At 37.2% G+C, this 26,565-nt stretch overlaps 12 protein-coding genes across 12 annotated transcripts; 5 read left to right on the forward strand and 7 right to left on the reverse strand.

Annotated features, from left to right (window-relative positions):
- Nucleotides 1-104: 104 nt before the first annotated feature.
- Nucleotides 105-2,100, reverse strand: BBOV_IV008385 (uncharacterized protein). The gene is made up of 10 exons (XM_051767123.1): nucleotides 1,886-2,100; nucleotides 1,728-1,823; nucleotides 1,626-1,690; nucleotides 1,503-1,587; nucleotides 1,293-1,465; nucleotides 1,171-1,255; nucleotides 1,056-1,135; nucleotides 933-1,016; nucleotides 671-898; nucleotides 105-635 (listed from the first exon to the last, which is right to left on the reverse strand). The coding sequence occupies exons 1-10, from the start codon at nucleotides 2,042-2,044 to the stop codon at nucleotides 161-163; spliced, it is 1,530 nt and encodes a 509-aa protein (XP_051623627.1). The 5' UTR covers nucleotides 2,045-2,100; the 3' UTR covers nucleotides 105-160.
- BBOV_IV008390 (uncharacterized protein) lies at nucleotides 2,094-3,640 on the reverse strand. Its single transcript, XM_001610711.2, has 4 exons — nucleotides 2,589-3,640; nucleotides 2,453-2,553; nucleotides 2,314-2,418; nucleotides 2,094-2,274 (listed from the first exon to the last, which is right to left on the reverse strand). The coding sequence occupies exons 1-4, from the start codon at nucleotides 3,582-3,584 to the stop codon at nucleotides 2,214-2,216; spliced, it is 1,263 nt and encodes a 420-aa protein (XP_001610761.1). The 5' UTR covers nucleotides 3,585-3,640; the 3' UTR covers nucleotides 2,094-2,213.
- A 1,114-nt stretch (nucleotides 3,641-4,754) lies between these two features.
- On the forward strand, nucleotides 4,755-7,268 carry BBOV_IV008400 (Hsp90 family protein). The gene has a single exon (XM_001610712.2). It carries the CDS (start codon nucleotides 4,839-4,841, stop codon nucleotides 7,224-7,226), a length of 2,388 nt encoding a protein of 795 aa, XP_001610762.1. The 5' UTR covers nucleotides 4,755-4,838; the 3' UTR covers nucleotides 7,227-7,268.
- Nucleotides 7,269-7,371: 103 nt separating this feature from the next.
- BBOV_IV008410 (ER-Golgi trafficking TRAPP I complex 85 kDa subunit family protein) lies at nucleotides 7,372-10,992 on the forward strand. The gene has a single exon (XM_001610713.2). The coding sequence runs from the start codon at nucleotides 7,414-7,416 to the stop codon at nucleotides 10,948-10,950; it is 3,537 nt and encodes a 1,178-aa protein (XP_001610763.1). The 5' UTR covers nucleotides 7,372-7,413; the 3' UTR covers nucleotides 10,951-10,992.
- Nucleotides 10,993-12,085: 1,093 nt separating this feature from the next.
- BBOV_IV008415 (putative integral membrane protein) lies at nucleotides 12,086-13,120 on the forward strand. The gene has a single exon (XM_051767089.1). It carries the CDS (start codon nucleotides 12,189-12,191, stop codon nucleotides 12,687-12,689), a length of 501 nt encoding a protein of 166 aa, XP_051623646.1. The 5' UTR covers nucleotides 12,086-12,188; the 3' UTR covers nucleotides 12,690-13,120.
- A 179-nt stretch (nucleotides 13,121-13,299) lies between these two features.
- Nucleotides 13,300-14,635, reverse strand: BBOV_IV008420 (uncharacterized protein). Its single transcript, XM_001610714.2, has one exon. It carries the CDS (start codon nucleotides 14,591-14,593, stop codon nucleotides 13,328-13,330), a length of 1,266 nt encoding a protein of 421 aa, XP_001610764.1. The 5' UTR covers nucleotides 14,594-14,635; the 3' UTR covers nucleotides 13,300-13,327.
- Nucleotides 14,636-16,020: 1,385 nt separating this feature from the next.
- Nucleotides 16,021-17,570, reverse strand: BBOV_IV008430 (Elongation factor P C-terminal family protein). Its single transcript, XM_051767437.1, has 2 exons — nucleotides 17,257-17,570; nucleotides 16,021-17,065 (listed from the first exon to the last, which is right to left on the reverse strand). The coding sequence occupies exons 1-2, from the start codon at nucleotides 17,354-17,356 to the stop codon at nucleotides 16,104-16,106; spliced, it is 1,062 nt and encodes a 353-aa protein (XP_051623306.1). The 5' UTR covers nucleotides 17,357-17,570; the 3' UTR covers nucleotides 16,021-16,103.
- A 184-nt stretch (nucleotides 17,571-17,754) lies between these two features.
- Nucleotides 17,755-20,567, reverse strand: BBOV_IV008440 (putative integral membrane protein). The gene is made up of 6 exons (XM_001610717.2): nucleotides 20,145-20,567; nucleotides 19,402-20,107; nucleotides 19,263-19,365; nucleotides 19,092-19,226; nucleotides 18,232-19,055; nucleotides 17,755-18,197 (listed from the first exon to the last, which is right to left on the reverse strand). The coding sequence occupies exons 1-6, from the start codon at nucleotides 20,509-20,511 to the stop codon at nucleotides 17,825-17,827; spliced, it is 2,508 nt and encodes an 835-aa protein (XP_001610767.2). The 5' UTR covers nucleotides 20,512-20,567; the 3' UTR covers nucleotides 17,755-17,824.
- Nucleotides 20,568-20,655: 88 nt separating this feature from the next.
- BBOV_IV008460 (uncharacterized protein) lies at nucleotides 20,656-23,021 on the reverse strand. The gene has a single exon (XM_001610718.2). It carries the CDS (start codon nucleotides 22,808-22,810, stop codon nucleotides 20,756-20,758), a length of 2,055 nt encoding a protein of 684 aa, XP_001610768.2. The 5' UTR covers nucleotides 22,811-23,021; the 3' UTR covers nucleotides 20,656-20,755.
- A 503-nt stretch (nucleotides 23,022-23,524) lies between these two features.
- Nucleotides 23,525-24,474, forward strand: BBOV_IV008470 (ATP synthase delta (OSCP) subunit family protein). Its single transcript, XM_001610719.2, has one exon. It carries the CDS (start codon nucleotides 23,606-23,608, stop codon nucleotides 24,281-24,283), a length of 678 nt encoding a protein of 225 aa, XP_001610769.1. The 5' UTR covers nucleotides 23,525-23,605; the 3' UTR covers nucleotides 24,284-24,474.
- A 59-nt stretch (nucleotides 24,475-24,533) lies between these two features.
- BBOV_IV008480 (p25-alpha family protein) lies at nucleotides 24,534-25,027 on the reverse strand. Its single transcript, XM_001610720.2, has 2 exons — nucleotides 24,835-25,027; nucleotides 24,534-24,799 (listed from the first exon to the last, which is right to left on the reverse strand). The coding sequence occupies exons 1-2, from the start codon at nucleotides 24,997-24,999 to the stop codon at nucleotides 24,590-24,592; spliced, it is 375 nt and encodes a 124-aa protein (XP_001610770.1). The 5' UTR covers nucleotides 25,000-25,027; the 3' UTR covers nucleotides 24,534-24,589.
- A 404-nt stretch (nucleotides 25,028-25,431) lies between these two features.
- BBOV_IV008490 (Prefoldin subunit family protein) lies at nucleotides 25,432-26,435 on the forward strand. Its single transcript, XM_001610721.2, has 6 exons — nucleotides 25,432-25,576; nucleotides 25,713-25,783; nucleotides 25,824-25,935; nucleotides 25,974-26,075; nucleotides 26,111-26,200; nucleotides 26,238-26,435. The coding sequence occupies exons 1-6, from the start codon at nucleotides 25,499-25,501 to the stop codon at nucleotides 26,349-26,351; spliced, it is 567 nt and encodes a 188-aa protein (XP_001610771.1). The 5' UTR covers nucleotides 25,432-25,498; the 3' UTR covers nucleotides 26,352-26,435.
- The last annotated feature ends 130 nt before the right edge of the window (nucleotides 26,436-26,565 follow it).

Genomic DNA, 26,565 nt, shown 5'->3' on the forward strand with positions numbered 1-26,565 from the left:
GGGACACCACAAACGATGTAAAATCATAAATGGCATTTAATCAATTAGATAAAATTGTATATAATTATATTAATGCGGTGTGTGGAATCCTAGTATATTCTATCGCCATTAATACAAGTAGAATTGCCATATGCGATTGAAGGTTAATAAATCCGATAAGTCACAATACCAACTGATCTCGTAGATGGTTATGGACATTGTATTCTACCTTCGTGGTTTGGTGGGCATTCTTATGCTTACAAAGAAGGTGCTCCAATGTATATACGTATTGTCTCATCGATGGACTGAGGGAAACACTGGTTCCCTTGTCCAATGTGGTTAGAGTCCCAGAGTCATTCACACACACCAACGCAGTGTCACCGCCGTTGCCATTATGTAAATATAGATAGCTTAGTCCCCCAATCGAGCCAAGATGATGCTCGGAGTCGCTCTTACACATCGTAGGCAACGAGGTAACGATCTTAGAGGAGAAGAACGTAGAGAGCCCTACAGGTAGCCCCTCATCTGTATTAAAGGATGCCAAAGCTTCATGTAGTTCACGCTGCTGCTTCAGAGTGAGATGCCTGTAACAGGAATCCAAATGGTTCAACAAGGAGTTGAAACGGTCTTCAGTAACAATTTTCTTTCCATGGGCCCTGGTTGAATATGTAAATGTCTATACCCAACTTACTTATTCATCAAAGATATTGCGTAAATCAGGTGCAGTGACTGCGATGCTGTGGCGTAGTCACTATGAACAATGCGTTGTATCATCTCCAGTAGAGTTAAACTATCAGAGTAACCAAGCAAACACAACATATATATATGATATGCCAGCATCCCCTTGGTGTACTCAGGATCTTTTAGTAATAGTTCCATGGAGTTTATCACGACATCTACAAGCTTGGGCACCACCACGCTACAATTGGTTTTCAGAGAATCAGTTAACATACCCTAAAGACCTTTGCACACTCAATAACATAGAGATATCTTCAGCAGTTAAACTAATGACATCCAGATGCGATACCAGGTGGTTACTAAGATTGGAAGTTGAGATCCATATAAATAGCACCTACATGGTTAAGGAAGATGCTTCGCTATTTTTGTAGCGACCAGCCGCCGCAACCAAGTAGAGCAGCTGTTTCCATTTAAGTTCCTGATAACGTTATATGGTTCAGATATATAAATTACAGTTAGCCTTGGAACGTATTCTTCCAATACGCGATCTATAAAAGAACACTTATCACTTCTCAACCTAGACATGGCCTCCGCACATCTAAACATTAAATCGATCATAGACAAGTAGAAGCTACCTAATGGAACGTGATCCGAGCTCCGTTATGTGTAATAATGCCTGGGTACGATACATCTCGATTTGATCCTGATCTGTCATGCCCAAATAAACGGAGTTTGCAATCAGCTCCGGAAGTTCAACCACATAGTTATGCAACTGAGCTTTCACAGCTGATAAAACAGGGTCAACCACCTTTGACAAAGTTATTGAATATCGTAAAGTTACTTACGGAGGGGTGCGTAATATTATGGCGCCTTAAAAGAGTCACAAGTTGGGCAATGTACCTTGGAGATGTCATACTAAATTTGTGCATCCTGCAACTTTCTAATTAACAAAAACCCCGTAAACATACGCATCCGATATACTTACTAGTATGGTTTTATTACAAAAACCTATTTGAGCGTATGCGTTGATACCCTAGATTGTTATATTGAACTTCCTAGTTTCTATATACCCGGAGTAACTGAAGTGGAGTCATGTCGTACGAAGCATTCCTAAACATATCACTAGTAGCTTGAGCCGTAAAAGAACATGTGCAATTCTCAAGCGCCTGCAATATTAATGAATGAAGTACAAATGGAGTAAATAATAGCATCGGTTGCACAAACATACCAACTCCTCAACACATCTGATAACACCTTCTGCTGAATTCAACGAAGATGATGCGATAGACGATTTCCTGCGTAAACTAGCATAGCCTACGGCAGTTCTCGTTAAGCTGCCTACCTTACGGTAGGCAAAATGGATAACGGATGCCGATGTTGTCAACATGGGCACTTTAAATGCTGGAATCACATTTTATCCATACATCATCACATTTAAATATTGAAGCACGTAGATATTGTCTACTGGATGTACATATATAGCGGATTGCCCCTACTGCTGAGTTAAACGGGGACAGAAAACGTGGCTCTACACATCTATACAAAGTAAAATATTATCAATTATTTATGTTAGGAACCCATTCAGACGCACCCAGTGATGCGAAAAATTCGGAATTGCTGCGATAAGAATGCGTAAATTATTAATTGTCAGCGTACCTGTATACCAGCATTGTAAAAGAACAATTAGACCAACGGTTTACGTATGATTTGGCCATTTGACGAAACCATTGCGAATCGAAAAGAAGCCCCGAGAATAGTAACCTAACACTTGATGACGATGGCGCTTCTATCTTACCTGTCTACGCCTTTAATTTTAGCGTGCAAACAAGCATTTTGGGTGACGTTAATTACCACAACTTTCAGAAGGCTGTGAGCTAGGTCTTCCTCTTTTACATACTGTTAACTGTTACCACGAGATGGCATGAACTTACGTCTCTCAAATTTCTAATATGACTGTTTTCGTCTTCCTCATTTTCAGGATTACATGACAAATTGAAAGCATTATGATCGTCCATTATATTCGCATCGCTTTGTTTCGTTTGCAATTCATTTAAATCATTTGGATTTGGGGTGCATCCACTATGAGGGTGGGAAGCTGGAACGTGTTGCTCACTCTTGGATTCGGCAAAGGAATTATCCATCCATAATTCAGGTCTTTTGTGTAATTTCCCAAATGACGATGCCAGCATTTTCCCAGATAAACCAATCGATTCACAAGCACCGCCATATATATTTTCCACAAGCATGTCACAAGAAGCACTAGAACCACGAGAAGCGAGATCACCTATTTCCGATATGTATACTCTAGATGCTTCATTGCTAACGTAGCGCAAAAGAAACATATTATAGATAGCAAACACCGCAGAATATCCAATGACAGAGTGGCATAAATATGAATAAGGCTCATTAGCACCTGGATACAAAAAATAAGATCCATGGGAATGAACGGCGGCATGTATATGCCCTTTGCCATTGATAAATGCTTCGTTCAGTTCGGTCAAATTCCCTGCATCGTCAACAGAAAAAAGATTGCCTTCAGAATGACCAAATAAAGACTTCCCTAAGTGCAAACAAGTTTCATATTCACATTCACTGATTACCGAATTGGGTAATAAGGATTCCACAGTAGTCAAAATAGAAGTGGCTGGGGAACCACAAAATGTTACGCGTTTTACCTTATGACGGTAGTTAGAAAGCAAATGGATCGCAGTTTCGGCATCATCTGAATCCACAGTTAGAAAACGGTATGTGTTGCCATTTTGTGTAATTGGTATTGGCAAATCGCAGAATGAAATAAACCGACAGTTTGCCAAACTACCATCAAAACATCTTTCATCATCTTTGTTGGTTAATACTACTGTAACAAAAAACCTGTCTAATAGTTTTTTGGACGCGTAACTGCAGTCAACACCAATAACATTTCCCATTCTTTGCGTAAGCGAATATAACACCCATTATATACAAATTAAACATTTATGAATGTCTTTATGACATATTTGCCAGAGAAATGCAGAATATAAAGGTAATGTTGAAAAATATCGGCTAATTGAAACTATGGTTAACATATATAGTAATATATCCAAACTAATAATGAAGAAAATACCTTTTAACTTTTTATTGTTAAAAGAATTTTGAATTATCAAAATTATAAAATGTGGATACAACTAACAAGATGTGTAACCAGTATAGAGAACACCTGATAACCTATCGTATATTGTCTATCATGAGATTAATGCTCTATACATGTGACAACAGTGTAACATAATTCTAAATACTCTCCAGTGTAAAGAATTTTAACATGTGTAACTGTTGCCTGCTTATTGGCATTAGAATATACTATAAGATTCCTTCATACACTATACAATAATTATATGACGAATAATTGATTATAGAGCATTCATTAATGATACACAATTACATTTCAAACTTTTACACTACAAAATGTAACCATAATGAACCAGGAAACAAGAATCATTCCTTTATCACTAGTATTATCCTTCAAGGGAAGAGATCCTATATAACAATAAGTCAAAGATATCCATCAAGATCTGCACGTTAAAAGATCCATTTGAGGACTACAGGCCATTGTTATCTATTACCAACTGCTGATGTATGTTAAATTACATCTTCTGTTTTAGGCCCCTATGTACACCGCCTGTACGTTGTTGCAATTTCGCACAGGCGCCAAGCAGCAATCATCTAGTGACATAAGCAGTTGCGAATCCATTTAAAAATATCTCAGCCTCATGTACACCTTTGTGTCAACCACCATATTAAGTACTTTACTTAATCAGTTGTACCTCATTTGACTATTTACCACACACTGCTTACACATTTCGGGTGGTATGCTCCACTATAAAACTAAAACCCCAATCAATCGAGGCCTAGTTATTAACAGATTTTATACAGGCCGTGTCTGTATTATATCGGCTTTAAAACCCCTGTCTATCGTGGGAAGTTGTGGACCATCGGAGCAACTGTACCCACCGAGGGTGATAGCTGATAACATATTGCAGGGAAAGAATTTTCGTCGTTTCCCCGCCACATACTGATTTACATAGGGAGGTAGTTACTCTCCACTGTTACTATTATTGGATCAAGCTACTTATATATTAAGACACCGTCGAAGCCAGCAAATACGCATTGTATGGATATATCGACTGCCATCAAATCTTTTAACAATGAAGCTGTCTACTGTTTATATTTTACAATGTATCTTGGCTATAAGTGCCATCAACTACATCCAATATCCCGTATGTGCTGAAGATGTCGAAGACTCAATAGAGGATATTGTTGATGAAAAGAGCGAACAGCCTCCCATTAGCATCGATCTACGAGATGGAAAGGCTGAAGAAGAGACGGAAAAGCCAGAAGTGGAAGTGACAGAACCCGAAGACTTCGTTAGCCTGTCTGATGATGAAATGACCCAAGCTGCTAAGCATGGTGAAAGCCATACTTACCAGGCTGATTTCGCACGTGTCATGGATATCATCGTAAATTCCCTTTACTCAAATAAAGATGTATTCCTTAGGGAGCTCATTTCCAACTCAGCAGATGCACTTGAAAAATACAAAATCGTGGAATTGCGTGAAAATCGGTCGGAGTCCGTCGATGAGTTAGCTATTAAGATCAGAGTTTCGAAGAATAAACGTACTTTGACGATTCTAGATACTGGTGTTGGTATGACCAAGCACGAACTTATCAACAACCTTGGAACAATCGCCAAGTCTGGTACCGCTAATTTCATTGATGCCATTACCAAAGGTGAAAATGATTCTAACCTAATAGGACAGTTCGGTGTTGGCTTTTACTCTGTTTTCCTAGTAGCAGACAGTGTTGTTGTGCAAAGCAAGCATTTAGAGGACAAACAGTATGTGTGGAAATCGTCAGCTGATACTAAATACGAACTGTATGAAGATCCCAAGGGAAACACACTTGGAGAACATGGTACGCAAATCACTCTCTTCCTTAGAGAGGATGCTACGGAGTATTTAGAGATTGATAAGATTGAGGAACTGATTAAGAAACACAGCCAGTTTGTGAGGTTCCCTATCTATGTTCTGAAAGCGGTAAAAGGTGAGCCAGAAGCTAAGTGGCAACATGTAAATGATATTAAACCAATATGGGCTAGGGACAAATCGGAGATCACCGAAGATGAATACACCGCCTTTTACAAGGCAATTAGTGGATCTACCTCGAAACCCTTGGCTCATATTCATTTTGTCGCTGAAGGTGACATCGATTTCAGAGCGCTGCTGTACATCCCAGAAAGACCAAAAAGTGCATATTTCGATAATGAAGATGTGGGACACCACGTTAAAATATACGCACGAAGGGTGCTGGTATCTGACAGTCTACCCAACTTTTTGCCACGTTACCTTTATTCGCTTCACGGTGTTGTTGACAGTGACAATTTCCCTCTTAATGTGTCTAGAGAACACTTGCAACAAAGCAAGATGATTAAAATCATCGCCAAGAAGATAGTAAGATCTGTATTGACAACCTTGGAGAACCTCATGAAGGAAAGCATGGAAAACAAGAAACAGCTTCGTGAAGAATTGGAAAGTGAAACAGATGAGGAAAAGAAAAAAGAATTGAAAACAAAGATATCAGAGAAATCAACCTTTGACAAGTTCTACCAGAATTTCAAGGGTTCGTTGAAGGTTGCCTGCTACGACGATCCTGCAAACAGGAAGAAGATAGCCAAATTATTGAAATATCAGACTTCAAAACACAAAGATGAAGAAATTACATTGGAACAATATGTTGCAGAGATGCAAGAAGGTCAGTTGTTGATATACTATGCCAGTGGAGAGTCATACGATGCCATCCATAACAGTCCTCATCTACAGGGATTCAGAAAACGTGGTATAGATGTTCTATATCTCACCGACACGATGGATGAATCTTGTGTTACACAGATGTTTGAATACGAGGGCAGATCATTCAAATCAGTACAAAAGGGTGATGTAGAATTCCAACGTACAGAGGAAGACCTCGAAAAGGACCGTGTCACAATGAAAAAATATGCACCCCTAGTTAAGCTTTTCAAGCAGCACATCGATGACATATATGATGTGAAGCTGTCGCACAGGCTTACCGATGATCCTTGCACTGTTGTTGCTGCTGACTGGGGTATGTCAGCACATATGGAAAAGATTGTTAAATCTTATGTTGTCAACAAACATGAAGGCGATATGAATTCATACACTTCAGGTTTACGCTCTCGCATTCTAGAAATCAATGCGGAACACCCTATTATGCTCGAAATGCTTAAAAGGGCAATCAATGAAGCCGATGATTCTAGTTTCATTGATTCAATCAAACTTCTCTACAACGCAGCAAAGTTGGCAGGAGGATTCACCATTGAGAATCCCAGTGTAATTTCACACAGTGCATATGCCTATTTGTCCGACAAGCTTAAGGTCGATTCATCCGTTACTTTAGAAGACATTCCATATACTCCTGAACCAGAAAAGGAGGATGATCCTCTTAAGATGCCTGAAGGTTTGGAATTAGAAGAAATTGATTTAGACAAAGATGGTAAACCAGCCAACGATGAGTTGTAAAACTTTTTAGTCAATTTTTTTTACACATTAGTCAATGTGTCGCTGGATGGTTGGGTGCCTTCCGGCTCAGACAGGCACTAGAAGTGTAGCATATCACATAATTCATTTGATATAATAAATGGGTATACCGGTGTGCAGTAATATAGATCTTTTTGATCGCCTTTCTAAGCATTACAGCGGAGCCTGTATGCTGGTCAAGGCAACACCCTCTGCTAGAGACAAACTTTATACCTGTGGTTATAAATCATTTGTAGATATAATAAATAAGCTGTATGAAAAGCGAAGCACAAGGAATGCCATTAAAAAGTTGGAATACGAGGACGAAAATGAGATTCTAAGTCTTCTGGATGCAGACATTGACACATCCCTCCTGAATGCAGTCGAAAGTAACATACCAAACTTTGACATTAAAGATTTAGAGTTTGTTGGATATCCTTTGTGGTTTACAGAATGGGCGGTAACGCTGGCAAAGATACTTCGTTCAACGCGCCATAAGACCTTAGGTATTCCATTGGATGCAAAAGGTTTAATGGTATGTTGTACATCAAATGACGATGCTAAAACGGTTATGGATATGCTAGGAGAGCTAGAATCAAATAAAACATACTCAGTTGTCATTATTGGGGAAGGGAACTTCGCACAACTTACAGAATCCTTAACGTTGGTTTATAAAGAACAAATATTTGTCCATGTTTTAAATGATTTAAACGAAAAATTAGCAAGTGAACCAGATTGCCAAAAATTTGCGGCATTTTTTATGAACGTCGAAGAGCATTACATCTCCAAATCACTGGTGCCATTGACCACGGAACATAAACAAGATGTAGCTTCTCTGTGCCTCAAGCTTGCTAAATCTAAATCGCATGAACCTGATTATGAAACTATGAAATCTATATTTATTGCGATGCAGGAAGAGACGCTTTCTGGTACATCGGTTGGTTATGTAGACCTTGTATCGCGAGGTTGTGACCATGAATTGCAAGGTATTGCGTATGTGTATAGCGCCATATCGAATCGAAAGATGCTAAACAAAATGGTTCTGTCGGATAACGATAATGTAGAATATGATGGAGAGGCTGTAACTTCATCCAACGATGCGGCTATTGTTGACCTGGATAAAGCCATATCGATATTTTTGAAATACAACTCAAAAACAGATGCTTTATTAGCAGCCATTTTAGCAGCTACAATAGGTGGTACGGCAGAAGCCACCAAGATGGCCTCCATAAGTGCAACCATGGAGCTAAATAGCAAGGCTGACTTTGTTAGAATGGCGTTGTCATTGGAATCATCAACTTTCTTTACAACGAAACATAGAAAACGCAACTTCAATTTAGTGATGGCAGGTAATCTATATTCGAAAGCCGGAATTGTTAATCTTACCAAAAGATGCTACATGTTGGCTGTTCCCATGTTCAATAACAAAGGTTGGAATATCGCATCGGATTATCTGTATGGTACGCTGAGTCGTTACAACCCTTTGTACTGTATAGATGCTCTTAATGAGTTGGCAAATCAATATGAAACACTTTTATGTAATGGGCAACTGAATAGTAATGATGCCCATTCCCTTAAATCATCGTGGTATATTAGCGACCGTGAAATGGCCCATCTAAGAAGACTTATGAAATTATCCGTTATAGACCCCGAATTAAGATGTTCCAAAATAGAAACGCCCACAGTTATATCGCCTGCATACAAATATAATCCCGGATTGGTCTACGACAAAGCGGATATCCCAAAGTTAAACGGTGATATACCGTATCTCGTACGTGTTCCGTTTATATTTTTACGAAACAAAGGGGGTGTACATGGGCGTAATTGTGGTCTCTTATCAACCAGGCAATTTTATGCCTCATCAAACCCCAATGAAGACTCTGTATGCAGTGCAGTAGATGACTTTGAACTGCAGGAATCCACCATGAAACAAAATGTGAAAACAATGTCTGAAAATGATGCAACGTGGAAACGATGTTATGATTTTATTAGTGATTATGGAAATATATCATATAAAGTTGATTCAGATTCAGGTTATTTTCTTCCCAAGGAATCCCCCATGCATACCGTGAAATATACCATAAACGAACCCAGCATTATAAAGCTCGAATTAATTAATCCACTCAACATTGGTATTCATTGTGATGATTTCCACCTTCTTATAAAGGGTAAGGATTCAAGTTGGTGGGAAACCGCTTCTATGGCTGATACAACTGCTTCTGATACATCAAATGCAAACCCTAAGGACAACTTCGTCTATTTATCCGAAGGTGACAGGCGCACAGTATATCTTAAGTTCTGTGTTTCACAACCAGGAACATACAAGGTGTGTGGATTTGCATGGAAATTATTTGGTTGCGTTACATGCTGGGTACCGTTGTATCTGTGTGGTTCACGAAAAACAAGGGGTGCGCCACTGGCTGTGGAATCTCATCAGACACTTGACGAATATGCCGAAAACAGAAAAATTGATAATGGTTTATCTTTTACAGTTACAGACACCCATCCAGAAATTGCAATTGTTTTGTCGAAGGTGGCCAAAATTCCACCAGATGCTATCCCACTTAACATGGATTGTAGATACTTTTCAGATGTTAATGATTATCTAGGCGTATCGGATACTGATGCTAAGTATGAAACTGATGAAGGTGGGAATCTGTCTAAATGTGAGGCCATAGCCGGCGAATATGTTATAACCAAGTTGACCATCAAAAACATAGGTACAGCGACTATAGATGCTATATCTCTGTCTATGAAAACAAGTGGCAGGTGTATTGTAAGTAGTTATCCATTTGCTTACCATCCACATGGGACCAATATTAACGTTATGTGGGAAGATCCAGCTAAATGCAATTTGGGATCAATAAGTGGCAACAAATCATACCAAGTCACGCTGAAGAACGATGTGGATGGGTTAATATCAGCTAATGGTACCATTACCATTCTTATACTCATGGTCCCACGGGTGGCTGATGCCCCAAGTGTCATATGTATGCAAGGTAGAGTACGCACATCATCTAAATGCTATAACGTTGATGGGAATATTTCTTTCTGGAGATTCTATACCGTGGACAATGGATTGGATGTCAGTTATGAATATGATCACAGCTTAGAGAAAATGGTAAAATGCAGTATCGTTAACAATTCCAAAGCAGACATCAAATCGCTTTGTTTATATGGCGTTGATAAAAATCCGATCAAAACGCATATAGAAACCCAACAATATTCGAATGAACAAAGTGTCGTAGATTCCAAACGTAATTCGATCTTACTGGTATCGCCTTTTAACCCAGAGGATCCATCGGTTACCCTAAAGTGGAAATGTGGTGAGGCAGTTGGTCTGCAGACAGATAATATTTTTGTTGATTCAAAGGCACATGTATTGGTAAAGATCACATCAGATGTATCCATGTTACGTTATGAAGGAGCTCCAATTCTTGTCCACATCAAGGTCATACTGGAAAACCCTACTGATGAAGTCATACCGTACCTAAAGGTAAAGGCTACAAAAGATAAAGCCGCAGCTAACATTCACGCCTGGTATTACGTAGGCTTACTTACTGTAGACGTTCCACAGATATTACCTAGATCTAAGGCATGTATAGTTTTCGACGCCATCCTTCCATTGCCTGGGGTCTACTCATTCACATACAAAGATATCAACATTACGCCTACCAAAAGCCTATCTATTACTCCATGCATTCAACATATGATTTCGGTGGAGTAATGATAAAATAAACAACGTTTTCAATAAAATAACGTTTGCACTATAATTTTCCATATGCGTAAATACTAAAATGTTATTCCGTAGACTATAGCTAATTCTATGATGCATGTTTAAAATGTTTATAGTTACCTAAATAGGGAATGATGTTCATTTTGTCTTCTGCATATGCTTTGAAACTGTTATTTATAATCAATTCTATATACCAATTATCGTATACATTATTTGAGTGCTCACCCGACAATATTTTGCTATCGTAATATATACTATTATTTGTTCTTTTCAAAATTATTTTACGATTGGAATAATGTTTGTAACCTCATCTACGAATATGCAGGTTGTTAAATGAATGGAATATGTAATATATAACAAAATTTGCTCATCACTACATTACATATGAAAAGCATGTATACCAACATTTGCAATAAGAAGATTTATTTGAGATGATGACTTCTATATGAATTGCTTTGTTTGACAGGAGTTTTAAAACGGCGCTTGTAACGATTAAACAACCGCTGAATAAGTACAATAGAACGTTGGTTATACATTGGGTGCTGCCACATCGATTAACTATCGCCAATTAAAATTAATAGATGACGCATAATACACGGATGATTAAATGTGGGTTTTGGGCGTATTTTAGCTGTTATCATATATATGGTTTCAAATAATAAATGAATTACCCTTATACATTATGCATGAAACCCAATTGAGTCTAATCCGTCCTACAGTATATAACCCTCTGTTGTACATTCATATGTTACGTTCGTATTTTATTTATATCAGATTGGGCCTGAACAGATAATATTATTAAGAAAGTATGCAATATGTTGAAGGTGGGAGGGATGAGGTTGCATCGTTGAACTTAGGGTACATGTTGGCAGCATAACTGTTTGGTTTAAAAAATGTATATAAAGTATATCACAGATAATTACATTGCACAGTACGCTTTGATAAGCGATTAGGCTGTTAGAGAATACGCATCCTTCTTAACATTTATGGAGAAAGTATTTTCCGTAGATAAATGTTATATCCTTTCTCTATTCTATCAGCTGATGTAACATATAGCTTTATAAAATCTATATTTTGTGACTGCTGTTAGATTTTCCACGCTAAGTATGGTGGGAATTTATTACTTAGAGGTTACTCACTACCAGGTATTTCCATGTTTCAAGGAACGATTAGGTAAAATACCATAAAGGATTCTATATAGAGGGGAAATATTTTTCATCGTGCAGAGAATGATAGGAAGAAGGAGTTTAGTTGTGGCCATTGCCATGTTGTCTACCTTCGTCCACGTTGCATATGCACAAGGCCATTGTGCAGAAACAGATTTACGCATACTAGGTTTGAGTAAAGACTCAGTAACTGAGGAATCTCTAAAGAAGCTAGGGATAACTCGCTATGTGGTAAAATCATGGGTAAGATGGAGGCCCATTTTGTTTCCTAACAATCCAAGATTGCTCATGGCCAATATTTTCAAAGACCTTCTTCATGAAGGCATAGAGCCATTTAATCCCAATTGTTTAGTTTGTTTGATTAAACAGGCACAATGTGTAGATACTACTTGTCATGCTAGCTGTAACTTAAGCGAGTATAGCGTAGAGTGCCTTCATTGCATTGATAAATTCTGTTATGAGGACGTCGTAGATTGTGTAGGTGCAGAAATGATACGCATGATAGAACATAAAGATGTGTTTCAAAATGACTTCCTTCGATATGATATACGGACAAGGAATTGATAATAATTAACTCTCCCTATATCATAGTCTTCGGCGTCTAAGTTGTATTTGATCACACATTAATACTGGAATGCCTTAAGTAATAAATCATTAGTTAAGAATTAAGATGCTGATTCGTATTGTGCAGAACCCATGTGATGCTTTCAAGATTAGTGATATCAATATCTCTGACCTCTTACATTCTGAAGTATATTTTATGAATCGGCATAACTTTACTTATTTTGTTATGTTATATCTACTACAACTTGATATAGAAGCCTCACATACATCATAATTTTCATTGATTGTAAGACAATATCAATAATGACCATGAATTTTCATTTATCAAGATGCAAGACAACCTGCTTCTCCTTCAGTTAATGGTTCAAGCATATGTGCCACTTAATTAATAGCATTGTCTTTATCTACAGTGATAAGAGCGTTTTGCCGTTTGGGACCTGATAGATATAGTTTTAATGTCTAATACAGTTAGGGTTATAACCATCCATTTATACCATTTTTATTATTGTTTATAAACTATTGTCCGAAGGCAACCATCACTTTTCGAAAAATTATATTCGCTTTGGTGAATTAAACCCATTATTCATATATTTAATGCCGGACCAGTTATATCTATATATTACAAAGAGAAAGAACGTTCACGATAACAGATAGTCGTGAACATCTTGGTAACATTCTTTTGCAGTATTGATATTATGTAACATACTTATGTATGGATCTACCCAGAAAGCATCTAAATCATAATACCTCACATTGTCACCATCATGTATACATTTGTATACTTTGTGATTTTCGTCTTTAAATTCTACCATTTCGTTTGATAAGTCTACAAATACCTTATTAACTACAACATATTTCCAACCATATATAATGTGTTCAAAAATTTCCACATGCGTTACAATTTCATTATTGTCACTACTATAGATTATGTAATCTCGCTTGGAATCGGCAACGTTAACCTTTTTAAATTGGGAGTTTCCTAGATCGGCTATTGTATATTGACTATAATACCAACATCCACGTTGAAGATTAGCCAAAAATATGATCTCTGGCATTGCAGCATGGTTGCATGAGACATCTATTTGAATGGCTTTGGATTCCCCAAGAGTTTTGTTAAATACTTTTAGAGGGGGACTATCTGAGCAGTAAAGAATGTTTTTCGGTTTGAATATGTTATTTTGTACTTGCGGTATGCATATAGCTTGTGGTATATAATATTTAACATTCCAATTTAATATCAAAATTATTTTATTGGTATCAACCATTTGTTGAATCTCTTTAGCATGTGAACTAATATAAGATTCATGGCTTGGATCATTATTTGCAGTATATTCTATACCAAGAAAAGGGGATATGGTTACATTTCCACCGGTATGGCGCAGGCGCTTTACAAGATTCGCTTGTGGATCGTGATTAATGGGTATTACACGCCATATAATCATATTAGCTTTGCCGGCGATGTAGAGTTTTTTAATAAAAGGATGTATTTTGTTCGATTGAGCGTGGACACTCAGTTTAGTGATTTCTCCAATAAATTTCAACATTCGTTTTCGGTTTCCTTTGGTAAACAATATATCATCTCCCTGAAAATAATGATTCGTTATTTTCTTTCTACCTGTAGTGCTTTTCGCACTAATTACAACATGTCGATATTTACCACGTAAAAAGTCTTGTATATAAATTTCTTTGGGCATTTTTTGAAACCTTGGTAAATTAAATTCGAAATCGTTACATTTTATAAAATAGAAGTGCTCTGTAGTTGCGTAATACATTCTATATATACCTCCTTCACTGAATGTGCCTTCATACATTTCTATTGAATCAGAAATTTCAGGGCTATTAATGTCTAGTACAAATGTTTGAGATTTAGCAATGCATTGCATAACTAAAATTAGAACAATCATTTTTGCGTTTACCTAATGTATAGGGATCAGTATTTATGCTTAATATGAAAAATTCATTTATAAGTTCATAGGAAATTATATTGGTATATATGCACTATCTAACGATGTTGAAATTTCTTGCTGCTGTTGAGCATTATAATACTACAGCCATTGATAAGAGAGGATGGATTATCACACGTGGAGTATTCCAACGAAACATTAAATTAATTGTTGGGGGTGGGTTGAAAATCTCTTATATAGAGTACGGAGATTGCATAATATATATATCATGTTAAATATATTGTTGAATAAATAGTGTAATAGGTTATCGGCAAAGATCATATTCGGCATTTGTAACAAAATACAAGAAGGGTAAATAAACCGTATAACTGCGATTATACAATACTCAATAAACATAAAAAAATATAATCGGATATGGTAACATCCTTATATTGGTGGACTGATTTCATAGTCATTGACACAGTGCTATCAAAATATATATAGTGAACTATTTTTCTAAATAATGCATTATTCACAAACTCGTGATGATATGCAATTCCTCTAATATCACAATACGGAAATTATATATAAAAAGGCATACACATGATAACATGTAATTAATGCTTAACAATTGGTGGTATAGTGTAACTATTGTAAAAATTATGAAAGTATTTACATCAAAAAATAAAAGGTAAATGGTGATGATATACACGCATAAACTATTAGCATATGCATATTGCGGTATTTATAATATATTAATTACCCTACGTTTGTTTTTTTGTTGCAACACTATATTATAATGTAGAAGATAAATGTATAGATGAAACAAAATGACAAAATGCTAATGATTAGGTTCAGTTTGTTTCATAAGGCTAAAAATGGCAAATATATGGCAATGGATTCATTGATATATCATAGCCTTTTTGATCATATTATGACTTTTAATTGTGGTAATAGCGTTGGTTATTTCTATCCAATTTAGTTTAATATATGCTTCAATACAACTCCATAGAAACCACAGAATCACCTTAGATAGGCGAAGTAGGTGTATGTATGATTTATAGACGAACTTTGTGTGATTTATCTACAAGAATGCGCATATGCTCTTCACCATCATGTCATTCTAATGAATCGATGAATCCAGACAACAAATGACAGATAAGATTCATTGGCTAATATATATAATCGTAGGAAGCAACAACGCATGCTTGTTTTCGTTATCCTTTACGATTTTACATCCAAAAAAGTTTAATAGATGTCGCCATAACATCGTTATCTTGCTCATTTCAACACTTTTATGAAATTCAATTTATGAGTGTCAGGTTAGTCTGTAGGGTGGATAATGCCGAAGTTAATTGGACTGCTAAAATTATATGGTATGACTTCATATTATCAAATAGTTGTACGTGTTTACAATATTAGGTAAAACATTAGAATATTGCTATTATAGACGATTTATCAATTGAGGATTCTATGCGATGCTACTGTATTACACTGTGCTGTCGGAAAGAATGTGAATAAGTGCGCCGCATTAGCCAATCACTGACCTCCTCAGAAATTCACCCTTTGAGGTATTAACATCAATATAATCTCCAGGTTTAACGTAAGTTGGAACCAATATGACCAAGCCATTCTCTAATGTAGCTGCATAGTTACCGACGTTTATACGTATGACCTTGTATTGGATTTGATGTGGAACAAATATTCCAATTATTTGTCCTTTCCATGTTGATATGGTCACCTTAAGTTCGGGTTTAAGATACTTAATTGCCTGTAACTGCGAACTCTTAGGTAGATGCATTTCACCCTTTTCACATTGAAATATAAAATCACCTGATCTATCTTCTGTTCCTTGGTAGGTGGCTGATATCTTGTTTGGAGCGACAACGCTTAACTTGCTACCGTCAGAAAAGGAATGCACAATCTCTTTGTTATTCATTAAGTTTCGCATCTTCACCTTATAATGACCTCTAGAACGAGCTTGTGATATGTGTTGCGATGAAAGCACCAGATGGACATCACCTCTGTGTATAACAAAAGTAGAAGCTCTGATTTTATTAATATGCGTTGGTTCTTCAACGTCACGCTCCCCTGAAAATGGATCTACAGCATCGTCCTTAACATCGTCTTCGATCCGTGTATCCCTAAGAATCGGTCGGTATGCTGTAGATGTTGGTACTACACGAGATTTTGCCGGTTTTTTGTAAAGTCTATCTAAATTTACATTTTTTAGCACCTGTTCTATGAGCTTCACATGTCCGCCTTCCATGATCATATCTCTAATTTTCCGTTTTTCTGCAGGTGATATGATGGATGGATCAATATTCTTGTATCTAGATGCGTACAAGAATGAATCTCTTTTCAATGGCAAACGACTTTGACCGACAGCCATGGTAGAATCCATTTTTGTGATAGGCTTGGCCTTTGATTCGTTGAATCGAGATACGTTAACCAGGTTGTGCGATAAGAAACGAGATGAAGAGCTATTAGTTCCTAATATAATGTTAATGAGTACATATAGAAAAATTTATATAGTTAATATTATATATAATTATATTACAATGCTTCTGCAAGTTAAAAATAATGCATCAACGTTATATTTGTTTGATATGTAATGTTCAGTTCATATTCTATCATAATTCAACAAGAAACTATGTACATACTGCAAGCATCAGTTAACTTACTGTCACCGTAGAAGGCATTGGCAGTAGATAGGATAAGAAACAGGGTAAACCACCTTAGAGTGAATGATATTGCTATCCATTTGGAAGCATAATGCACCATCCCAGTGATATGGATTGTTATTATTGACTCCTCATATGGTCTAAAGGCTCATTTCATTAAATCTTCCACTCTCGTCGAGACCATCGAGGCAACTGTTTATCTCTATCCGTTTAATAGACATTCAACTAATTGAAAAAGCGTACAATTATCTAATGTGTACACATACACTCAGTTAAATGAGTTTCAAACATTGGATAACTAACATTCTATCCTATGTAATGGCCACTAGTGTCTATCATGAAATATCTTAGCACCATCCATTTGTAAACATGTTATTATATAACTAATATTAAATGCGATACTGTCATGTCTTTGGGATATATGGATAGAGTGCATACAACAAAGATTCTTCAACGTCATTATACTTAACACGTGTTGACTACAAATTATCGTTGCAATCAGTTAAAATGAGAAATTCTAACATCGCAAGTAGTGTTAATTTAGGTACATGATAGGTGTGTGACATTTTTACCTTCTACGTCGCTTGCCGTACACTTTCATAGCGTCAAGAACTCCACCGATTGCATTGTTGTTCATCTGTGTCGTATGTTTGAGTGGAACATCAATTGAATAGATAGTGGATTTCGTATTGCCACCGTTATCCAATCCTGCAATAGGTAAGCATTTGTAAATTACAGAATGCAACATTCGCTTTGATTTTAAATCGGCATTTATCAATGTTGCGAAGTTGTAGCTATATTTTCCACCCACAAGATAGATGCATAGCCACAAAATATAGCAGATGAGCCTCTGCAGTCCTTTTGCATACAAAGTGAATTCATCAGCAGAGTTTCTTTCATAAAATAATCCCAATGCCCAGGTAGCCAGTGCCTCCGGTATGCTACAAAATATTAATTATATTCATTCCAACCTACTTATTAACCTTGCTTAAGAATTCCTTCATGTCCTTCGCTTTGATGAATACCCTTTCATGATTTGCCAATAAAATTATCAAGCAGTTCAGCATTACTAAGGCATTGGAGGTCTTGGATTTATCCATTGTTATATTTCCTTTATTATAACCATCCAAGCATTTATTGTAAACATCCGCAACAGTGGAAGTGATGGCATGTTTTTCAATGTTAGGGTCAATTTTTTGATTCCTCTGGAAATATTCCAAGAAAGGTGCACCTGAAAATGCAGGGTTTTCTAGAAGATTGCGTCCAAGGATATCATATACACTTGTTAAATCAGCGGGTTCCGACGCAGTACTTAGATGCTTAGGCAGTATTTCGGCCCTCATTTGTAGAAGATCACCAAGATCGTTATTAATTACCTCAGCGCTTTGGAGATTGGAATTCGCTGTTCTACTAAAATGATCAGTAGACTCTAGAATGTTTGCCAACATCTGCGGAAAGCTCTTGCTGCTTGCTCTCAAGTCCTCGTATACACTGTTACGTAATTTCGAATAAATATCCTCAAAAGAAGGAATGACTTCATTTGTGTAAGTGCATATAATATCTGTAACAAATTCAGCAACTTGCAGTTTACCAGATTTATAGGCTTTGAACTTATTGTTAAGATCATCAATGAAACGTCGGCATGTATCATTAAACGGCTTGATTGATTCATCGTTATCATCTATTTTCCAATTATTTAACAATTGAGGTAATTCTTGCATGTCTGCTTCCGTTACAATATCTCCTGGATAGAAATTCCAGTGATTCCAAAGGCATCCCCATTGTATATTAGATATTGCCTAGTTTATATAATATTCCGAAAATCTGTAGCTTACTTTAGAGATGGTGTCATTATGGCTCCGCCATTCCGAAGCACCATTGCGCAAGGCATAAACACAACGAAGTAGCTTGATAAGTATTCGTGTAAATAGCTTCCCCTGTTCTATATGTGACGTTAACAGCGAGCGACACTGAATGGTTAATGACATTTTCTTCAATTTACATACCATATTTAGTTGCCGGCTAGCGGCGCTCGGGTGAACACGTGCAACATATGTGACACAATTATATAACCTAGAATTTTCTCCTATTAATACAACATGCTCAACGCTGAAATAGATAAAGAGTTACTGATTTCAAACCTACGGCGATAGGGAAGCAGAAGAATGCGATCTAATTGTAGAGACATTGATAAACACAATGTCTATATAGTTGTCTTCTACTTGACCTGGTACCACAAATGCAAATGGCAATTTGTTTTTGGACTTTTTTGAACTTTTAAGCAAGGAATTTGCAAGAGTAGACCGTGGCTCACACCAAACCTGCCTTATACAATTTTGCGATACGATGGGCGATATGATATGCTTTCGCCCAGTATGTTTGGTATAATACGTATGCAAAGGGGGATACATGCCGCCAACATACGTGGTGACACCATTATCCCTGCTACAGGCATACACCTCCTTTAAGTCCTCATAGTAAGGCTCAAAAGGATTATATACGCTTTTAATAACAGTCTGATGTGAGCCAGGTAATAATTGGGTGACGTTGACATTTTTAAGTAAGAAGCTTTCATCGTCATCCTTTATGATGTCTGATGTATCCGCATTATCAATAATGTTTTTTTCAGAGAGTATTGTAAACCCTTGACCAAATGATAAATTTTTTGTACCACCTGTATAAGCTTCCAGGGTCTCAAGAACATTGTTGTTTACTGAAGAAACCCTGGATGTTTCTCCTACACGTCGACTTTCCAGTATGTTGAGATTGTAAAAACCATCGGAGTGCTCATTGGAACACAAATCAGTTTTACCATTTATACTTATAAATGCATTGATATCCGATATATTGCCTATTGTAAGATATGTATACCATGTTAATTCACTTACACAAAACCACCGTTTTATCAGATTGCTTGAATTGACAACCTTTGGCACATTTAGCGATTGTTGCTAATGACGTCTTAGTATTACTCTTATAATCTTCTCGAACCGTTTTTGGGTTAGATAAACCTTCTAATAGCGCCAAGGTGTCGATCAACAGGTTACACCCATTTTGTAAAGTGTTGGTATCCGACGTCGCCTTCTCCAAAAAGCATTCTTTTACAAGCTCTTTAGTGCCTTTTAACGTTACTCCTTCTGAAGCTGCCCTAGTAGCTATATTCACGAAGTCGTCCTTTATAATGGCTCCATTCACTTTGCAACTATGGGTCGCGGCCAGCTTGAGAGTTCTCTCCGTCGCTCTATAACGATCCATGTAATGGAAATTGTAGAAAAAATCATACTCTAACAAGTATTAAGATCTTAACAATACACATACGTGCGGTTGGGTTAGGCGGCTATAGCGCCATAATTAAAATGTGTAATATCGTGCGCAAGTGTTATTGTGATTGAAGCAAATAAAAGCAAAAATTATACTTGTTTAATGTGTGGAGATTTAAACAACATTGATTGGGTATTTGACAACACATAAGTGCAACATTTACACTGTCTGGGCGACATCAGTATAGTCTGTTTGCTTTCCACATCCTATACCTGTTTGTCTTCTTCCAGAAATAATACATATCTACAATCTCCTTAACAGACTTGGTAGGAATCTTACGTTGTATTTCAAAAAATTCCTTACCATATTTAAAAATACCCAATTCAAACAAAACAATTTCCTTTGGTCCCCAAAGATCCAATACTTGGGACTGTCTGATGTTAGACGTAAGCATGGCAAATGACACTTTAAATCTGAAATCAATCTTGGAACAGTAAAATTCCAATGGATCATCAACACTCATGCTATCATCAGTATGTTCAAAGGAATTCTTGGCGCCAGTTTTCGCGCCATTATTTGTCTTATTCACGCTCGCACGCCTTTCTCCTGATAAAGGATGCTCAACTTCTTCCAGAAGTTTATTTATAAACGATTCATCATCACTTACAGCTTCATCAACATTGTTTTCAGCCGGGTCCTCTGAATCCGATTTTTTTCTGATACAAAAAGGGCGTCCGCAGTACATCCTTTCACTCATATCTAAATACTGCTCAAACATTAGTAATCTTTCGCTTTCTACACTATCATATACAGGAGTATTTTCCTCTAGTACCGGTTCACCATCTTCTGTTTGCGTTCCTTCCTCTATACGCATTGAAGAAGCTGACCCTTTGTTTTCTTTTCCTCTTTTTGATCCACGAGTCTTAGTAATAGGCACATCGGCATGTCCACCTGTAGTTTTCTTGACGACCACTTTTTGTTTATCTTTACGATTTGTAACTTTAGGTACTCGCTTAGGTGTGACACCATAATCAGAGTCCTTTGTATCATCGTCCACTACCACAATGTTAATATCTTTCCTTTTGCTTCTCGATGTTAACGCTACACGATCAGCAGCAGAAGTAGTCTCAGCCTCCGTGTTTGCATCGTTATCTACCTTTTCCACAGTTACACTATCCGATTCATCTGTTTTCAGTGCTTCACGTTCATCAGCCATATGACGTGTGTTTACAATATTCAAATTTAGATTATTGTTTGAGCGTGTTCTAGCACCGATCCTCTTTATTGCAGGTGCAAGGTCAATCTTTTCTACCACTACCCGTTCAACTTTTACTTTTTTAGTAGCAGGTCCACGTTTACTTGGGGCTGCACTTTTAGAACCTTTGGGCCTCCCCCTTTTTCTTTTGGGTGAACTCTCTATTTTTACAGGGGGTTCAGCAGGAGTCGCTGCATCAACATCCATCTGATAGACAGGTATAGTGTCGGCCTCTGCGTCCTTCATTGGCACATCCTTTATTTGCGTTGTATGCACATCAGTATTTTGAGTATCGGTATCATTACTGATGGCGGGCTGTTCTACTGACTGAAGTTCTTCTGTTCCTAATTCATACCTCACGATGGACGGACGCCTTTGTGAAGTGGTTCTGGTACGCGTTGGTTGGTCCAGATGATTGTTCGACACTAAATCTCCGTTAACCATGAATGAATCCACAACTGTCGATCTAAATGTATCTTGGTGCTGTTGGATATTAGACTTCAACTGCATTTTGCCCGTTCTGTCCCTTGACAAGGCGGTGTTCTCTTGCGGGAAAGAAATATTTCGAACGCTTTCCTTAGTATTGTTTAAACTAATGTCCCCTCGGCGGGTAGAGCTAGCACCAGTGGCACTTTTCTTTGGCGAAGCATTATACACTCTGTTGCCCACAAATGATGCGTCTTGAACTCTGCGCGACAGTGGCGGTTTGGGACGCATATTATAGACACCATACTCATGATTATATAATTCTCTTCTTGAATAGAGATACGTAGAGTCATATTGCTTCGCATAAGAATCTTCAGTATCGAATCGACTGTATCGAGAAATTTGGTTTCGTTTATTATTTTCTCGCGCCAATGAGCGCCTTGCGCTTGTTTCTCTTTTAGCGATCTTTGGATATATGTAATCGCTTGATGTTGCCGATTCGACCTCGACCTGGGGAATTGCCTGAAATTGCTCGCGCAATTTACTACGACGTTTGGTTAATGGGTAATCACGATTATCGTCCATATTGGAGTTAATGATCATATACCTCATAGTTTTGAGAAAATTGAGTGCAATATTTCGTTGTTGCGTATACGAGTTGACAAAACACGTATATTCAGTTTAGCGACGTGATCACCTCTAGAGATCACGAGGTATGTTCTGTTAAGGAGCCATGATATGGCATGTTTTTGAAGATCACCAACTTAAAAAATGCTATTGTTATGGGATAAAGTGTATTCTATTGTTGGAATGTAGCACCATATTTACGTATCTATTTCCCCGCCATATTTCGTATATAGAAGAATATTATATTGAATATTTACTTAACCAATAGGCTATGCTGATGAGTAGACGATGGCGCGTTTAATAGTTACAAATACACGTATCTAACAAATCCATCTGTGTTTTTTTTCCATGGTGTGTCAGCTTGTTTACGATTGCTTAATGAGAACAATTCATCTGTTGAATAGCGTTATTTACGTAGAGATGAATTAAAAATCTATCCACACGTCAATTTCATTATAATTGCGATTTCGACTTAGGAGAGTCACATTGTTAATGACTTCATTGTCGGCTAACTTCGAATTAACGTTGGTTATGGTCGATATACGCTAACTCATTAATTCACGCACATTATGCTGCACACATACAATAATTAACACACAAATTTATAACAACAAATAATTATGTTTCATTTCGCTGAAGGATTCCGTTGCCACACAAGGATGCTGGGATGAGGTTCCATACGCGCTTTCTGTACGATGCGTTCTAATAGTCTATGCATGACACACATAGCATTTTATATGAAATGATCGCACTATGTGTCTTTATTAACTGTTTTTTCAAATGAGGGCGCTTACTACAGGTTATCTTGCATTAAGGGGTTGCGGCCGTTTTAGGGGCCCAATTCTCTCTATTTATCGCCGCTTTGGGACATCATCAGATGAGAATGCTTTATCATTAATGGATTCTAGCGGTGTTATGGGTTCATACGCTAAGGCGCTATACCTTGCTGCCAAGTCTTCGAAGAATGTGGACAAGGTTATGGGTGACCTTAACAATCTTCATGGTGCCATGTCCACGTCCGACGAATTCAATACTTTTGTTGTTAACCCGTGTTTACGTTCTGTGACTAAGGTTGCTTTTCTCCGTGACGACCTCAAGACTCTGGGTTTCCCTGAACTTCAGAAGGAGACTCTGATCTGTCTTGAGATACTTTTTGAACAACGCCGTTCTGGTGAACTTCCTCAGTTGAAGAGGCTATTTGAGACATTATATATGGCTACCAAAGGTCAAGTAAAATGTTTCGCACAATCAGCTGTTGAGCTCAGTCCCAAACACAAGGCTGCCCTCGAAGCTGCTTTGAAAAAGCGTTTGGGTGATGCACATCAACCTGCAGTGACATACATAGTGAATCCTAGTTTGATGGGTGGTCTAGTTGTCCGTATTGGAGATCAGGTCATTGATGCGTCTGTGAGTTCGAAGCTTGATCGTATGTATTCACAGCTATCTCAAGCAGCGTAATGGTAACTAAGTGTTAACGACGATTTTTCAATCTTAAGATTGTCGCAAAAATATTGATAATCTGGCAACCAAAAATTCATAAACATCGCGTTTTCTTTATGGTTACTGGAATGGTAATGACCATTGATTAATGAGAATAGCATGGCAGCAATGTAGCTGTACCAAGGTTGTTTAACATATAATGCATAAAAATGCACTAATATATGCATATCAAAGAGCAATTCATATTGAAATAATCTGTTGTTTTAACGACAAAATATTCCGGAATCAAACCATTTTATGGGCTTCATTAGAACATGTTTTGTGTCATTTAACTGAAGGACCTCCATGAGCATGTACTCCAGTGTAGCTGTTTTTATCGTCATAAAAACGTACAGGTAGAGTTTCCGTGCCGGCATATACTGGTGCGCCAGCTTTAAGGACCCTTTCTACAATTTCCTGATAGTCAATTCCCAATGCTACTGCAGCTGCTTGTATAGCTTTTTCGAATCCGCTGAAATCCATGGTGCGTGATCCCTACTATGATCTTTATATTATCTATATATACCTACTTTTGTCCGATGTTTAACAAATATTATATCTAAATCGTTAGTGTTTAGTTTCTGGTCTAACAGGTTCGCCTGTTTGAATATTTTAACAAACATTCGGCCCTCTAGTTGTCCGGTGGATTTGTTAATGTAATGCTGGTATATTTGATGTAGCTCAGAGGATGCCATGGTTATTGACTTTTAAATATTAAAATAATCGTAAACCGCATGCTTTAAAATATCAAAAATTATATTAAGGTAGTGAATTTGCTGGTTTACCTTGAGTCAGCATGATTTATGTAACTGATTTTCATTGTCTATGTTATTAAATAATCTGAGATATATAGTTAATGGTTACTATCCATAAAGAATACATAATATCTAAATCTACACAACACTAAAGATCTATTACAAGTGATATAATGACGTAGAGGAACACCTTAGCAGTTGGCTAGATATTTTACGTGGCAGTGCTACGCAACCACTTAACGATAACGCACAACGGAAACTTTAGCAAATTGTTTTACACATTTAACAAAATATTTATTAATGTATTTGATACGTCTCATTTAATGTTTAATGTGTTGCATAACATATGCGCACTTTCAGGTGAAAATAGTGTATAAGCGGGTGGTGTAGCACCGACAGTGTTTTCTGTGACGAAGTTGCATATAAACTTTAGTCAAATATGGGAACTTCATCGTCAGGTTACGAGGGATTCGTGACCTATCTGTCAAACAAGAAGGTCCCTGAGGCTAAATATGTTGTAAGTGAAAGTAATCTCTTTCCTTCTTTGCAATGTGCATCTTTTGTTCTGTTTGATGTGGCAACTAGCTTATAATTAACATGTGTAGTACAAGTTGTGGATTATTTATTTAATGATTGTTCATTAAATGTTTTAGGAAGACATCGAGAAGTTGGTAGGAGACAAGGACCCCGTTGCTGTAACTAATTGCGGCAAGGAGCTTTTAGCGTAAGTCTTTGTTTATGAGCTATGGTTTAACTTCTTGTAGTAAGTACCGTTTTATGGAGAAAAGCTTGGCAACTAAATTGACATCCCTACATAACAAAGTTCCCGAATTAAAAGATGCTCTTACAATCATAGAAAACATACACAAACAGAGTGTAAGTTTATTAAATACGTTGTAACATCACGGTTTCAGTCAGATGGCTCGGGGGAGATTTATACATACTTTAAAATTTCTGATACTCTCTATTCGGAAGCCCGTATTCCTACAACTAAAACAATATTTTTGTGGCTAGGGGTTTGTGGCAGTCATTTTAATGAAACACCATGCAGGCTAACACTATGGTTGAGTACCCAGTGGATGAAGCTATGTCTTTGTTGAATGACCAGCTGAGGGTAGCATTGGAAAGTATTGAGGATATCGTAGGTTTGGGGTTTCCATAATTTCATGCTTCGGCAGAAAAAGGATTTGGAGTGGATTAGAACACAAGTAACTAACACTGAAGTAACCGTTGCTCGTTTACACAACTTTAGTGTCATGAAGAAAGCATCGTCTGGAAGCTCTGGTTCCTAAGTTAATGCTCACATGTGGTTACAATAATAACATAACATCGCAATATTAATAATATAAACGTTGTGAATATTTTTAAAGCACTTTATTACAGTTAATAATGTACATAATAATACCCTAGACATATATCCCATTGCATCACAGAAACTCGGCAAAACTATACTTAAAATGAGAAATGCAATATTTAGTATAATCAGCAAGCAAATGAAATGAATCT

The sequence above is a fragment of the Babesia bovis genome (assembly GCF_000165395.2).
Source record: "Babesia bovis T2Bo chromosome 4 map unlocalized Chr4_1, whole genome shotgun sequence".
NCBI classification, from domain to species: domain Eukaryota; phylum Apicomplexa; class Aconoidasida; order Piroplasmida; family Babesiidae; genus Babesia; species Babesia bovis.